Source organism: Varanus komodoensis, unplaced genomic scaffold, assembly GCF_004798865.1.
Source record: "Varanus komodoensis strain SLA01 unplaced genomic scaffold, ASM479886v1 scaffold26, whole genome shotgun sequence".
NCBI classification, from domain to species: Eukaryota; Metazoa; Chordata; class Lepidosauria; order Squamata; family Varanidae; genus Varanus; species Varanus komodoensis.
The window spans coordinates 14,302,670-14,319,810 of NW_025335684.1; the positions used below are offsets into that span (position 1 = coordinate 14,302,670).

The 17,141-nt window shown below is 41.6% G+C and overlaps 1 protein-coding gene across 2 annotated transcripts in view; it reads left to right on the plus strand.

Annotated features, from left to right (window-relative positions):
• Positions 1-17,141, plus strand: part of CLUAP1 (clusterin associated protein 1) — a 59,202-nt gene that overhangs the window by 20,599 nt on the left and 21,462 nt on the right. For both annotated transcript variants that reach the window (XM_044433714.1, XM_044433715.1), the window contains exons 6-8: positions 457-540; positions 2,757-2,890; positions 3,288-3,429. In XM_044433714.1, the coding sequence (XP_044289649.1) occupies positions 457-540; positions 2,757-2,890; positions 3,288-3,429 (360 nt within the window). The remainder of the gene's footprint in view (positions 1-456; positions 541-2,756; positions 2,891-3,287; positions 3,430-17,141) is intronic.

The window sequence follows — 17,141 nt, forward strand, 5'->3', positions numbered from 1 at the left end:
TCTTGCTGATACCAGTGTGTAAGTCATGGAAGAACCAGCTCAAGTTGTGACAACCCATATTCAGGCTAGATATCAGGAAAAGTTTCCTCACTGTCAGAGCAATACAACAGGGGAACCAGCTGCCTAGAGAGGCCGGCGGCTCTCCCATGTTAGAGACATTCAAGGCAAAACTGGACAGTCATCTGAGTGGGATGGTATAAATTGGTGACCTGCAACAGAAGGGGGTTGGACACCATGGCCTTTTTGGCCCCTTCCAATTCTACTATTCTATGATTCCTTAAGCTACAGTGGATAAATATTACATTGCATTCCATTTGTTATTCAGGTCCCTTAATCAGAGCCACTAATAATTGTTGCCATACATTGAATATTAATTAATTAGCGGTTCTATCTTTTAACTATTTCTTCTGTTTCTGTTTTTGTGTTTGTGTGTTTGTTTTTGGTTTTGTCATTCAGGAAATGAGAACAGAAGCAATTGGCAGACCTCTGGAGATAAATGAGATTGAAAAGGTGATGAGAGTTGCCATCAAAGACATTTTGGTAAGGAAGGTGATTTTTTTTATATGCAGTGCCTTTCTATGTAATTGGATATCTTATTCAGTATTATGCAGACATGGCGCAGCAGTTAGAATGTTGCACTGGAACTCGAGAATCTTGAGTTCTACTCCCCACTTAGCAATAAACCTCTCTTGGTGACTTGGGCCAGTCACTTTCAGTCTAACCTACCTCATAGGTTTGTTGTGAGGAGAAAATAGAGAGGAGAAGCACTGTGTAAGTTTCTTTGCAAGCAAAAAAGGGCAGGATATACATGCAATAATGTGTGTCCCAACTATGGAATGCGCTTCCCAGAGAGGTCCGCCTGGCGCCATCACTATATGTTTTTCGGCACCCGGTTAAGACCTTTTTATTTAATCAATATTTTAATATGTAATTGGATTTTATTGTTTGTATTTTATTAATTACAGCCAGCGTGGAATAGTCAATTTATCTATTTTATTCTGATTTATGTTGTAAGCCATCCAGAGATGCAAGTAATGGTTGGCATACCAATTTTATTAAATAAATAAATAAAACTAAGTAATATAATAATAATATTATTCAATATTTAGTTTTCAAACCTCTTCACTTACATCATTGTAGGACTTAATATAGCAAATGCAGGTAACAAAACCCCGATGGTTTCCTTTTCTATGGTTCTTTCTCTTTTATTTTTTCTTACGTCTTAAAAGAACACTCAGCTTGTGGGAATCCTTTGGACCAGAAAAACAGGGACTGGGGCTGGGGATGCAGTCCTTCTATCCTACAGAGGAGATTTTGTCTATCCTTCTATCCTTTCTTTGGGCCATCTCATTTTCACTTCCAATCCATTTTTCCTTTAAAAATGTATCAGGAATGACTCTGCTCTGTGGTTTGGCCTTCTGTAACCTTTTTAGAAGCCCCCAAAAGTAAACTAGTTGTTCTTGTCCCAAGTTTTTAAATATTCATCTGGGACTGAGAGAAAATAGCTTACCCAAACTATCCAGTTGAATATCTGTGTTTCTGGAAAGAGGAAGCTCCAAGTAATTACTGTAAATTGCAATATATTGCAACAAAGGTTTAATTTCTTGCTGGCCCTCAAGATAAAAAATATTCAGCCCCCAAATATAGAGTCACCTCGGTTGAAATTTCAAGCAGCAGCTCCGAGAAACAATAGCAGCACTTAGCACATTGTTTCGTGAGTAATATATCCCTATTGCAAATTACTTAAACTAGTTAGTTCCAGTTCATTTAATATAGTGATCAGTTAGAGCAAATCCAGTTAATGCTTTGATGTCAAAATTCTCCTTCGCTAATTAACAGCTTTGAAAGAGCGAAGTTTTTAAGTTCCGTAGTGCATTTAGACTGTGCAGCAAGTTTTTGTTTATTATTCCCCACACAGTTTTCTTCATTTCCTTTCATCACTTCCACTAGGGTTTGCAGGGAGATATAAAAGGGCTCAAGGGGGCTGCATTTTCTCTAAAGTGGCACTTCCAAAGAAAGCTATACTCCGAGCAGTTTTAAATTTTGACAGAGGCTTGTAATTCTTTCCGCTTTGTATTTACCCATGCCGCTTTCTTGAGCTGAGTTTTGGTACCATCTTTCTTAGGTTTCCTCTGGGGAGCTCTTGCTGCTTTGACTTTCCAACACTTGGTAAAAGCATTTTGCTATTTGATGTGAGAATCGAATAGACCCCAAGGATGCCAAAGCATACTGTTCAGATGTGCTGGGCTACAAGTCCCTTCATCCTCAGTCAACATGGACACCAGGCTGGGGAAGGCTGGTTCCTCATACAAAAGTGCCGCTATACAGGAATGAAATCTGGAGCCTCTAAAGGCCCCAGAATATGTGTGTATATGCACGCGTGTGTGTGTGCGCACACGCCAAACTTAAGTGAATGTATTCCACACTATAAGTGCTGCACTAACAACACACAGCTTAGCATGTCGTTAAATGAGAGTTTTCCCTATTTGGTGTTATTTAGACCTCCAGTGTCTGGGTCAAGAGCACAAAGAAAGCCCTGCTGGATCAGACCGAGCGCTCCGTACACATGGTGGCAAACCAGCTGCCCAAGAGTTTGCTCAAACTTCATGTGAATACGTAGTCCAATATGTCATGACATGTTAGCTGATGGAATACCCCTACTTGGATGATAAGATTTTTAAAAATCCAAAACATCAGACCAGAACAGGACTGCGAACTGAAAGTGTCATAATTTACTTGCACTGGCATTCTTGTAGGAGCAAGTCCAGAAGACGAAAGACATGCTGAACAATTTGGCCTCAGATGAAGCCACTTTGGAGGCTAAGATCGAAAAACGGAAGTCAGAGCTGGAACGGAACCACAAACGGCTACAGACTCTGCAGAGTGTTCGGTAAGGACTGACATGCTGCTTCTGTAACGAACGAAGTATCAGTGTGTAGGTTTCATGCATGTGGGCTATAAATCAAATAATTAAATGAATATGCTTTTAAAAAATTCTAGTACTCTGACTTGGGCCATTTCACACTTTTCCTAGAAGTTTAGATAGCCATGTATGTATGGTGGGGGTGGGGGGAGGCATTTTTTATATACAGGCATCCTCATATGCCTGGTTCAAAAAACTGAGCTGGTGGCAGTGATCCCGAAGTGTTTCCCACATTCTGAGGGCTCTTGTGACAGCCCAGAATGGAATTAGGGGCTAAGCAAAGATAGACAATAATACAGCTCTCCTGCTTATCATACAGTTGCAAATACAATATTTTTCAGACTTTTTTTCTGTTCCCTACTAGTCCAGCCTTTATGGATGAATATGAGAAGATTGAGGAGGAATTGCAGAAACAATATAGCTGTTATATAGAGAAATTTCGTAACCTTACATATTTAGAACAGCAGTTGGATGACCAGCACCGAATGGAGCAAGAGAGATTTGAGGTGAGAGCTCTCCACTGTTATGTGACCTTAGTCACTTTTCTTCAGTGCATGCCTTTGTACACACTTCTAATATTGCTGTTAGTCTATCCTGGTTGTCTGCAGTGTACCTGAATCCAGATGTTAAGCTAGAAAGGGGATTTTTTTCTTCTGTGGATAGTTTGGTGGCTTGACTTACTATCTTAGGGCACAAAATGGCCGAAGTGGATCATTCTGAAGAATCCATGAGTGGATTCTTCACTCATGGTAGGACTATGGCTTCCTCTTGACCTTCCAGTTTGCATGTAAGCAGTATACACTTCTTCACTGAACACTGGTTCAGACATCAGTCTTGCCCCGCGGTTATAGATGGGCTGCCCAGATAACATGCCACACGTCATTCAGTTCCTCTTTCATTATTTTTACAAAAAGAATGTGTAAACTTTTAAAAATAGGCCTATAAATTGGGAGGTACATGTGTGAAAAATAAATTAATGACTTCACATGCATGAGCCACTAGGTTTTTTTCCACAGGCAAATCCTATAGAAACTTAGGCACCCTTACATTTGTATAATAGTAGGCTTTTTGAATGATACCTGCGAGCTCTCAGTTTACATACCTTGCTTTTTCAAAACTAATGCAGTTCATCTGCCTGCAGCAGGCTTATGCCAGTTCCCAGTAGAAGCAATAGCCAAGCCAGATTTTGCTCACCTAATTTCAGATGCAGCTGCTATGAATCGAAAATAATGTCAGCCAGACAGGCCAGCTTTAATTCTGGCAAATAAAACATGACAACCTGATTCTGAGTGCCAAGCAAGAGACATGACAGTAGCGTGAAGTCCCTTTAAAAATGTTTTCTGGAGAACATTAAGAATAACTTTGCAGTTCAAAAGTAGATAGATAAGATAAGCAGTTGATGTAGGTGGACTCTAATTTAGGTGGACTGTAATGCAGGAGGATCGAATAACCCATTAAAGTCACTTCCAGCCTATGCTAAAGGATGTCTTTCATTAGAAATGAAGTTGAACAGATTTGCTTAGAACTCAGAAACTCAGTTGTTTGGGGACATTGAATTAGTAGGACTGGGAAAAAGAAATACTACTTCGTATAACAGGTAGTGGAATTCATTTTGATTATATGTGGTAAATGCTGCTGGCTTAGATTACTCCTTGAAACGATAGAGCAAATTTAAGTAAGAAGAAAGCAGAGAGCCGAGATCTCAGCTAAAATCAATATAGTAAGGCCCAACATGTTCTGGGTCATAAAGGGCAGGTGACTCAATCTTTTCAGTAGTTGAGTATTATCTCATAAAATAAGATTCTTGCTTTTTTCCATCAACTTAATGGAGTATATAGTCTTTCTGACCTTGCAACTTTGTGAAGGACAAAGTGAAGCACAGCTTTGTTGTGTCATTTTCTGTATTGACAAACAGACAAAATTTGAAATCAGATGTAATAGGACTCCAACATTTGCAACACCTCCTTCCTCAAACAGATGGATCTTTGATTAATTTTCCAGTCCTGACTTGCCTTTTCTTCCAATTAACTAACCTTTAGCAACATGTAGCAGCAGGAAACTCTGCCCTCTGTGCCTTCTTTTTTTGAACTTCTCTGAATAATATGTTATCAGAATAGCAGTGGCTTTATGATCAGGTTTAACCTCTTTCTGTATTGAGAGATGTCTTCTTTTTGTGTGCTTGTGGACAAATAAATATTTATAAGATGAAATTGTGCTCCCACCTTAACATCATCATCAATTAATGAGGCAGTAATCTCTGCCTCATCATCAGCAATATGCAGAATATGACTTTCAATTAAAGACACACTTAAAACAAGACAAACTAAAAATATTGAAAACCACATGCTGCATAAAGGCAAGCACGAATCATTGTCAACATACTGATCAAGTAGACATTTTTCATGCAAAGAGAAAACTAATCAGGGCTATTCCAAAGCCATCTAGGACAGAACCACCTTGTTCTGCTGGTTAAAAGCCTACACAGAAGGGAGTCCCTAGAATGGACATTCCATGACTGGATTTATTTATTATATTTCTGTGCTGACCCATTCCCAGTGCTGGCTCCAATTCTCTGAGGCCCTTTGGACAAATAATCCTCAGTGGGACTGCTCCCTGAGTCTGTTTTCTCACTGCTGTCGTCACCAGCTGCTCTTTCTCCTGATCCTTCTCTTGTATCACTAATATCCCTTGTTTAAGAGATGGGGTCAGTGCACAAGTTGGCACAGCATGGCACCTGCTGCTGCTCCTCCACATCACCACCCTGGTCTGTGTCAGAGTGAAAGGCAGTTGAACAAGCAGGTGAAGGGTGCTAGGTAACAGGAACTGCTCAGCATGCTTCCAGGCACTAGGGGTCAATAGAGAATGCATTATCTCTACAGCCGTTTGTCTGGGTCATCCCTCTTGCCCTTCTGTACTTTGATTCTGTTCTTTTATTCTCTTCCCTTCCTCTTTGCCTCTACAACAGGCAACTTTTCCTCTCTCTTTGAGGAACACAAGACACAGTATCCCATGCCCTTGCTTGCACCTGCTTTAGGGAGTGCTTTGGTGAATTAGATAGCCCTCTTTGAAGATGTGTATAAAAAGTAAGCTGCTCTGAATGTCTTCTAAAGTAGCTCCAACCTGCATTTGTTTTCACTAATACCAATGCTTTCTTCCATGCTTTCTCTGTGTAAGGCAGCTCTGCTGTAAATCACACCAGACTTTTCAACAAAGAAGAGGTGGTAGCCTTAGGATTTTGCCTTTTGTACCTCTTTAATTTCTCTAGCCAGTGACTGAGAGCTAAGATAGCCCAGCCAGGTAAACAATACTGCAGTAGCACAATTCCTCTCCTCTCAATATTGGTTTTAGAAGCCCAGCAGGAGGGCCCAACATGGAGAAGAATGCTGGGCACATACTCTATCCTTAAGTTCTTCTTTGTGGTCTCTGTACTTCAAACATAAAGGCTCTGCACCTGCACGGAGCCTCTTGTTGAGCAGTTTCTCTAACTAAGTGTTAGTTTGGGCATGAACCCCTCCTTTCCCTGTTCACCCACGGAAGGAGCTCCTGCCTGTTCCCTCAGATTCTTTTCAACTGCCTCCATGCCTGGGTTGGGAAGTGTTTCTCTCCTCAATAAGTATGTTTTCTCCATTTATTTTTATTTATTTTCAAATATATATGCTATTCAGTAGCCTGACAGGACACTATAAGTGGCTAACAATATACAGCAAACAGTACAAGTAGAAGAGGAAGAGGGGAAGAAATCTCTTAGAGTGGATTGAGCACTTATAATCAGGTTTTAAGTTGAGGTTTCATAAAATCTGCAAAAGAGGATGGTTTTTGCCTGGCACCAAAAGTAGAGACAGCACCAGACAGACCATTTTAGAAAGCCCATTCCAAAGGTGTGAGGGGCAGTCACCGAGAAGGCCCTTCCTCTAAATGCTATCCTGTTTACCTCTTTTAGGGTTGGCTCTCTTAGAAGTTCCTCATTCCCAGATTCCAATGGGTGGGTAGGAATACATTGGAAAAGGTGGTCCTTCAAATAACCAGGTCCCAAGCTGTTAAGGGCTTTGTATATTAAAACAAGCACTTTAAATTATGCCAGGCTTCAACTGGCAACCAATGTAATTTGTACAGAATTTGGTGTTATGTGGGCACGTGGGCTGACACCTGCTACTAACTGTGCCACCCAATTTTGGACCAGTTAACTTCACCGGACCATCTTGAAAGGGAGCCCTATGTAGAGCACATTGTAGTAATCTAGTTGGGATGTTACCACTGCAGCAATAACCATGGTCAGGCTCTGTCCGTCCAGATAAGGATGTCGTTGTATTCTCCACAGTAGTTGTATTCTCCACTCCTGGCCGCTGAGTCCACCTGAGACTCCAATGAGAGCTTTGGGTGCAGGAACATTCCCAAGCTGCAGACCCTCTCCTTTAGGGGAAGTGCGACCCCATCCAAGTCAGGACGGAGCATTAATCAAATGTACTTCTGTCTTGCCTGGATTGAGTTTGAGTGTATTGGCCTTCATCCAATCCATTATCAAACTCAGACAGTGGTTCAACATGTGCCTTGCTGAATCTGATGTAAACAAGAGGAAGAGTTGAGTTTCATCAGTATACTGCTGATACCTCAGCCCAGTCTTCCTGATGACCTCTCCCACTGGTTTCATGTAAATGTTAAAGAGCATGGAGGGCAGTATAGAGCCCTGTGGAACCCCCTAATGTAACCACCATGGCGTAGGCCAGCTGCCCCCCAGTCTCACCCTCTGGACATAATGAGCCAGGTAGGAGCAGAACCCTTTTCTCTCTACTACTTTCTACTCCTTGGCACCCTAATCAGCCACTATCTCTCCATGAACTTCATTTTCACTCTTCACTTGCCAAAAACAAACCAAACCAAACCAAAACAGAACACCTTTCCTACCTGCTTTCTCTCTGGTCTTTTGCATCCTTCTACCAGGATCTTTTGCATCCTTCTATTCTCTACTCTTTGCCTTCACCATCTGCCATGATGGCATTAAAGACATCCTTTAGAAAGTGTCATGTGAGGACATTCTCCCCCATGGACAGACACTCCCTCTGCATTTCTGTTTGGGTGAGGGACACATTATTGAATCGTACCTGCATTGCAGGCCTTCACAAAGCAGGCCTGCAAACATGGGGCCAATTGACTGAGGGCCAGGATTCTGGTAGCCACAGATTCCTGATGCCTAACCTCATGGCCAGGAAAGTGCGCATGCTTGGGGACGAAGATGGCCACCACCACCAAGTGGAAGTGCGGATGCCATGAGAGCCCCTGTCTATCATCAGTGTCAAGGCCGTGGTCAATACCAAAAGAGTACTCAGACCTGAAAAATGGTTCAGTCCTGGGAGGGAGCCCCTATCCATTGTCAACCCTGAGGACCTGGTTGGTTCCGGAAGAGTGCTTAGACCCATGGGACCACTTGTTACCAAGGCAGAACCACTTGGTACTGAGAGAGGCCCCATCATCTAGTGAGGCCAAGGCCACTTGGCACCAAGAGAGGCCCTGTCAACCATTGATGCCAAGGGTCTTGATACTGGGAGTTCCCATTGATGCCATAGCTGCTTGATCCTGAGACAGAGGCCCTGTCAGCCTTTGGCACAGGTCCACTCATTCCCAAGAGACTGTTTACTACCAAAGAGAGCCCAGTTGACCATTGGCACTGATGGCCACTTGGACTTGAGAGACAGTTTGATATTGAGGCAGAACATCTGTCAACCTTTGACAGGAGGGCTGTTTTATGCCAAAAAAAAGATAAGAGGCAGATGCTCAGAGGAAACCCATGGTTTTAGGAAATAAAAATTATTTTAAAAACAGAACCCTAAAGGGGAAAAACCAACCCCCCCCCAAAAAAAAACCCCCAATAAAACATATCCAGCCTAATGATGAAATGCTGGTGACTGCAGAATGTTGAATGCTAGATACAAAAGAAAACTGGGTCAAAAAAACCTGGAATGTGCTGTTGGAAGGAATGGTTGGCTGGAACCCTGAACAGGAGCAGTTTTGTTGGGTGGAAGGTATCAGTTTCTTGTTGCAGGTCCCAGTGGCTCTTCTGAATACCTGTTGCCGGTGGTGGTAACAAATAGTGGGGGAAAGGGCTTTGTGCCTTTCTGTAGCCTTGGGAGCCATGACTAGAGACTGGATGTTGGGTTAGATGGATCCTTCATTTGATCTAGCAGAGCTTCTCTTGTGTATTTGGGCAAACAGAGCCCTGGAAATGTTGAGTGCTCCCCCATGGTTCTCTGTAGGTCCTTGACCATCTGCAATGAGTGGACAATTCTCATCCTTTGTGAGCCGCCCTGAGGCTTTGTTGCGATGGGGGCGGCATAGAAATGTTTTAAATAAATATGTAAGGGAAGCGGGAGCTGTAATTTAGGCTTCCATGTGCCTCAATCAATCCTGTAATGATTAACTCTTCTACATAGCACTTCTCTTGAGAATAATTCATTACAATTAAATTCTTGTGTACAGATTGTTCCCATAGAACCTTGACTTGGAAAACACCTGCACGCACTGCATACTGGTAGATGTGTGACTATTCATTATGCAGGCACCACACGATTTTCTCTTCCAAGGGGTTAGAATCGCCGCTCCTTGTTGTGGCCTCTTAATGAAACATTCTGATATTGGAATACCATTTGGCCCATGGCCAAGTAAGGATGGGAAACTATATTCTAAGCCATGCTGCTCTTCCAATTAAATGTTTGGTGTTTTAACTAGATTTGTAAAGGTGATCTCGTTTCATCCTTTTTAAAGTGACACGAGACTGTGTGGGTAAGTGGTCAGTGCAAATGCTTTGATGCCATGAAAATCCAGAAGTGTGAACTACATAAAGTGGGAAAGAGGCAGCTTGTCTTGCCACTTTAAAAAAAATGACCATATTTTGATTTCTTGTTTGAGTGGAGGTGAAGGGCTGAGCCAGCTTAATGATTTACTTAACTGGGTATGAGTCTGACCAGTGTACAACTTCCCCCCAACTTAGGCCAATGACTGAGAAAGATGAAAATTGTTGTCAAATGCATCTGGAAGGCACCTGGGCTAGAGAAGAAGTAGGCAAACTTCAGCCCTCCACATGTTTTGGATTATAATTCCCATAAGCCTCAGCTGTATTCTAAAATATCAGAAGGGCACCATGTTGATATTTATTTGTTTAGGATATTTCTAGGCCATCCATTACTTTCTTCTCTGGATAGCTTACAATAAAATCTATAAATACAGCGTACATATCCCAAACAAAAATAAATTAGCAGCTTGCATGATCTAATACAGTATTCCCCAACCAGTTAACTTCTGACTGTTTTGCTGTAAATTTCCATCAGCCCCAGCAAGCTTAGCCAGTGATCAGGAGTGTGGGAAGTTCCAGCCCTCCCATTCTGGAAGGCAGTGGTTTGCCCAGGCCCAGGTTATAAACAGTCAGCCAAAACCTGAGGCAGGGTCCTGATGTTCTCTTCAGATGGTCTCTAAATTGCCTGCCAGGACCAGAGACTAAGAAGCTCTCAGCACTGAAGAACACATGGCATTGTATTCTACATTGATCAGAGGAAGAATTTACTCCTTCCCAAAACTTGCAGCTGCTCCCTCCGGCCTCCCACTACCTTGTCATCTGTGTCCCACAGAAGATGGGTGATGATCTTGACTGCAAGGTGTTTTTCAGGAGAGCAGGCTCTTTGATGTTAGCACAAGCTAGAACTGGTATTTGTGGTTGGTTGTGTACAGATCTGGTGGAAACTTCAGGTTAGTGGGACCAGCAATGGCATGGGTTGTGGGGGTGACACACTTTTTAAAATCACCTTTCCCTAGGCTACAGCAGTGTTCACAGACATTAGACACCTTGTTTCGTACTTGTTTGGTTGCCCTTGCATGTCTGACATAAAGAGGCATTCCGTAGTGCAGAGCTAAAGGTCATATGTAATAAATAGTCAAAGGAACATACATGACATAGAGCGAAAATGTTCCTTTCTTTTCTCCCAGTTTTCACCTTGCTTCCCCCTCCACACACACATGCCATTTCTGATGTACTGGAATACAATTGTGATAATGCATGCTGATCATATTTATTTATAAGGCTCTGAGAAGCACCAGATGTTTTAATAATTTCCACATCAGCATTAATTTGGTTGGCAAACATCTACAGACAATGTAAGCTGATCTTTGTTTTTACACCCTGGGCCCATCAGAGTATTCTTTTAAAGGCCATCTAACTAACCAGCCAAGTAAAAAATACAATAGAAGCATACTACGTCAAGAGAATAGTAAATGAGCTTTTATTGAATCATTGCAATTTGTACTTTCCTTCAGTCTAGGGAGAGAAGTAAGTAAATAGGAGAGGTAGATTGAGGTAATTTCTGTTACAATGGGAGCACTCTTGATGTAATTGGAGATGTCCCTGATTGATTGCATTTTTGCAAAGAGCCTGCCATTGAAAAGGGTACTCATTGTTTGAACAGTGCTCTGGCACCTTAGAGAGCTGTTCTTAAGTGAGACCATTCAAATGTAGCTTCCTTTTCTGCTTACAGTTGCCCAGTAATTGCATGCTACTTCTTTCTTCTTGAATGTCCCCCACTTCCAGCCCTAATGGTAAATCTAAGGCACTTCACCGATCAGGATACACTGGATACACAGTGAGAAGATGTTGAGCCCCTGTGAGAAGGAATTTGGCATTTCCATCTTCTCCCTTGACACTGTACTTGTCTCAAAGCAGTTACGGGATTGATGACTCCTGCTCTGCAGCTGCTAAAGCAGAGGGGCTTTAAGAATTGGAAGTTCCTGTTGATAGAATTGTGAGTCTACAGCACAGTCAGGAGTTCTTCTCACCATTAAGTCAGGACCTGAGAGAATGCAGTGGGAAGATGAAAACTTAGTAAGCAATTGCAAAGGAACAGGAAGGTTTAGAGCAGTGGTGGTGAACCTATGACATGAGTGCTGCAGTGGGCACACAGAACCCTCCCTGTCGGCACGCAAGCCAAGTCGCGCCAGCATCGCCCCAGCAGCTGAGCAGTTTTCAGGTTTGATTGCAGTGTTGGCACTTTGTGATAAATAAGTGGGCTTTGGGTTGAAGTTTGGGCACTCAGTCTCTAAAAGGTCCACCACCACTGAGTTAGGGTTAGAAAAATGAGGTGTCCTGGCATGATTTTGATGGTTGGAATGTGTTTAGAATGGGCAGAAATGATGAGCTGTGCAGAAACAGGTACTCAAGGAAGGCTTTTTCAGAATCCCTCTCTTTTCAATGGCATTTTAGCCCTGTATTAGGGTTAGGGGACTGCACCAGGGTAGGGTCAGGGGAGTGGTGGTGAACCTATGGTATGCGTGCCACAGCAGGCATGCAGATCCCTCTCTGTCAGTACACTAGCCAAGTCACACCAGCATCGCTCGAACAGCCGAGCATCGGATAACAGTGTACATAGGGGCCATGCGCATGTTCAGAAAGGCCCATCAGGAGGATTCAAAGAGTTGCTGCTAGTGAAAGCTGGTCATGCTTACTTGAGTAGTTGAGTCATCCTACTTGAGGCAGAGGAACTAGAGATCAAATTGCTCACATACGCTGGATCATAGAGAAAGCTAGGGAGTTCCAGAAAAACGTCTGCTTCTGCTTCATTGATTCTGCTAAAGCCTTTGACTGTGTGGATCACAACAAATTGTGGCAAGTTCTTAGAGAGATGGGGGTCCCAGACCTTTGTATTTGTCTCTTGAGAAACCTATATGCGGGTCAGGAAGCAACAGTGAGAACTGGACATGGAACCACTGAGTGGTTCAAAATTGGGAAAGGAGTATGGCAAGGCTGCATACTGTCACCCTGCCTATTTATATGCAGAGCACATCATATGAAAGGCTGGGCTAGATGAATCACCAGTTGGAATTAAGATTGCTGGGAGAAATACCAACAACCTCAGATATGCAGATGATACCACTCTCATGGCAGAAAGTGAAGAGGAACTAAAGAGCCTCTTGATGCAGGTGAAAGAGGAGAGCGCAAAAGTTGGCTTGAAACTCAACATCAAGAAAACTAAGATCATGGCATCTGGTCCTATCACTTCCTGGCAAATAGATGGGGAAGAAATGGAGGTAGTGACAGATTTTATTTTCCTGGGCTCCAAGATCACTGCAGATGGGGACTGCAGCCAAGAAATTAAAAGACGCTTGCTCCTTGGGAGGAAAACTATGGCAAATCTAGACAGCATCCTAAAAAGCAGAGACATCACTCTGCCAACAAAAGTGCGTATAGTCAAGGCTATGGTTTTCCCAGTTGCATTGTATGGTTGTGAAAGTTTGGACCATAAGGAAGGCTGAGCACTGAAGAACTGAGACCTTTGAATTGTGCTGGAGAAGACTCCTGCAAGTCCCTTGGACTGCAAGGCGATCAAACCAGTCAGTCCTAGAGGAGATCAACCCTGACTGCTCATTAGAAGGCCAGATACTGAAGATGAAACTCAAATACTTTGGCCACCTAATGAGAAGGGAGGACTCCCTGGAGAAGGGCCTAATGCTGGGAACAATAGACGGCAAAAGAAGAAAGGGACAGCAGAGAATGAGGTGGCTGGATGGGGTCACTGAAGCAGTCGGCGTGAGCTTAAGTGGACTCCGGGGGATGGTGGAGAACAGGAAGGCCTGGGGGAGTGTTGTCCATGGGGTTGCGAAGGGTTGGACACAACATTGGAACTACCAAAAAAAAAAAAAAAAACTTGATAGAAATGGCTTTGGATCAATCATCAAGGTAACATCTCAATCCTACCTGACACAAAATTTTAAATGTCTGAACATTCATGTACTCAGCTTAGAGCTCATAGATGATTTGGAAGGGCATAATTTTGTACCATGGAAATACTGCCTTAGGAAGTATCGAAACTGTTTTCCCCTGGGTTGTCTCTTATTGATTGGAATGGCTTTTAAAATCCCTTTCTGAACTTTGAGATTTGGTGGCTCTGTAGTCTCCACTTTGACTGCAGTGTCCTCTTTCAAATCCATCCAGTCACAACAGCAGACCAGGGCTCTGACCAGTGTATAACAAGCAACATCAGAGCTTCCCAAGTGGGGAGCAGATTTGCACATTGTAGAAACTAGATTCACAACAGCTAGAACAGGACTTGAATGGCAGCAAAAATATCTAAATACTGAGAAGCAAAAAGTACGGGAAGGTGATGAAAGGAGCCTGGGAAAGGTGGAAAACTGGGTAGGTGGAATCCTTTCTGGCAGAGAATTTTCACTGTTCCATATTGAATTTGTTGGGGTGACATTTTCTCCACCCCACTTTCCCAAGCTTATTTAGGAAGAAGAGAGCCCAGGAAGATCTGCTTCTGACTTTAAGGGATCAAAGACCAGGTTCCTTTTTGTAGATGATGTTGGTTGCACCCCCTTCTTTCTGCTTCCACATCTCAGTATCCATGGCAGCTTGTGTAACATCAGTGCAGACCACAGGTGGACATAGGCATGCGTTTCTAGGGTCCAAGTGCTTCGTGTAGTTATCTTGACAGTCCTGCTAATTTCAGCCAGCATTGTTATCTTGGTATTAAAGGGTTCAGTGCTATGTAGGCTGACAGAATAGTGTGTTTCCTAAGGCCAGTTAGTGAATTTGTGTGCCTAAGGGAAATTTGTTCTGGGAAGATTTCTCAGCTCTCAGTCTCATAGCAACTATGTTTTTTTTTTTTTTTGCACATTTTTTATTAAGATTTTAAACTAAAAACTAAAAAAATAATCAGTCATCAAATACATTGGATGTACTGGGTCAGCCCCTTATAACATATCTTTTAAACATTCTATAATCATATTCAAATTGATTTATAAAAATTTAAAGACATCTTTTTATTTATTTATTTATCGATTTATATCCTGCCTTTTTCCTGCAAAGGGCTCAAGGCAGCTAACATCATTCTCCTCCTCCTCCATCTTATCCCCACAACAACAACCCTGTGAGGTAGGTTGGGCTGAGAGTCTGTGACTGGCCCAGAGTCACCCAATTGGCTCCATGGCTGAGCGGGGACTAGAACCCAGGTCGTCTGTGTCCCAGTCCCATGCTCTTAACCACTACACCACATTGGCTCACATCTTTAAATCTAAGCCAAGTTCCATTTCTCCAGCCACTTGTAAAAAAGGTCCCAAGTTTGATAGAAGTCAGTATCTTCTTTCTCCTTCAATAATAGAGTCAATCTGTCCATTTCTGCACAGTCCAGAATCTTTTTTAAAATCAGTTCCTCAGTGGGTAGTTCCTCACTCTTCCACTATTGAGCAAGCACAATCCTCACTGCTGTGATTAAATGTAGTATCAAATACATTTCTTGTTTGCTAATATTTTCCGGTACAATACCTAACAAGAAAATTTCAGGTTTAAAAGCTAAGGGTTTTTGTAGCATTTCCTCAAACCATTTATGTATGTTAATCCAATACTTTTTCACATATTCACAAGTCCACCACATATGGTAAAAAGTACCCACATCATGTTTACATTTCCAACATCTGTTTGACATATTTGGCAACATTTTAGCTAACCAATTTGGCGACAAATACCATCTATAAAACATTTTATATAAATTCTCTTTATACGAAGTTGCTAAAGTTACCTTACTATTTATCTCCCATAACGTTTGCCACTTTTCTAATTCAATATTATATCCAAAATTTTGTGCCCATGTTATCATAGTTTCCTTAACCTGTTCCCCTTCCATTTTCCTGTCAAGTAGGAACCCATAAATTCTTTTAATCATTTTCTCATCTGTTTTTAACATCACTTGATCAAAGGCTGTTAGGTCTTTATAAAACCCCCATATTTTACAATCTTTAGCATATCTTGATTGCATCTGCACCTTATACCACAACGAGATATTGAGTCCCTGTTCTTGTATTTCTTGATCTAGGTTCAGGCCTCCATCCTTGTCCAAAATATCATCATATCTTATGATCCCTTCAAAATTCAATACATTTGGATACACAAAAGCTTCCATAGGTGAAAGCCATCTTGGTAACTTATTATACAATTTTGACTTTAACTTTTCCTGCACTGACATTAATGATCTTCTAATAAAGTGACTTAAGAAAGTCCCATGAGACTTAACCTTCTCATACCACATATAAGCATGCCAACCCATTTGCAAATCATGTCCTTCAAGATACAAAATTCTCTTATTTCGCAAGGTTATCCATTCTTTTAGCCAAGTTAAAATAGACGCTTGATAGTACAACATCCAATCCGGTAAACCGAAACCCCCATTCTTTTTCGTTTCCTGAAGCATTTTCAGTTTAATCCTTGCTTTCTTTTTTCTCCAAATAAATCTCGAAATTTGAAAATTTAAATCCTCAAAAAAAATTTTATTAATTTTTACAGGAATCATTTGGAACAAAAACAAAAGTTCCCATCAAAGACATTTGTAAATTTGCCCATCTTTCCAGATCACCTTTAATATCTTTCAATAATTTATTGTAATTGTCTTCTTTCAAAGTTGTGCATTTAGCTGTAAGATAGATTCCCAAATATTTAACCTTTTTGACAATCTGCAAGTCCACTTGTTCTTGGAGTCTTTTTTTCTGATCTTGCATAAGATTTTTAACTAATAGTTTCGTTTTTTCCTTATTTATTTTCATCCCCGTAACCTCACCATATTCTTCAATCCGTTGTAAAAGTTTAGGGATTGTTACAAAAGGTTCCTCTATTATAAAGACCAAATCATCTGCGAATGCTTGCAATTTATACTTTTCATCCCTAATTTTAGTACCTTTAATGTCCTCATCATCCCTAATATTTCTGTTCAAGACTTCTAAAGTCAGGATGAACAGCTGGGGTGACAGCAGGCATCCCTGCCTTGTACCCTTTTGTATCTCTATAGCCCTTGTACGTTCTCCATTAATTAAAATCCTGGCTGATTGTCTTTGATAGATGCTTGATATCACATATATAAATTTTCCCCCAAACTCCATTTGGTTCATCTGTTGCATCATGAATTGCCAATTAACGTTATCAAAGGCTTTCTGGGCATCTAAAAACAGTAGAGCCATTGATTTTTCCGTGTGTGTCTCGTAGTATTCTAGGATATCCAAAATAGTCCTCAGATTGTTCTTCATTTGTCTTTTAGGCAGAAAACCATTTTGGTCTGTATGAATAAAGTCTATTAAAAACTTCTTCAACCTTTCTGCCAATATAGAGGCAAAAATTTTATAGTCCACATTTAATAATGATATGGGTCTGTAATTTTGAATCTGTGTTAAGTCCATTATCTTCTTTTGGTATTAAAGT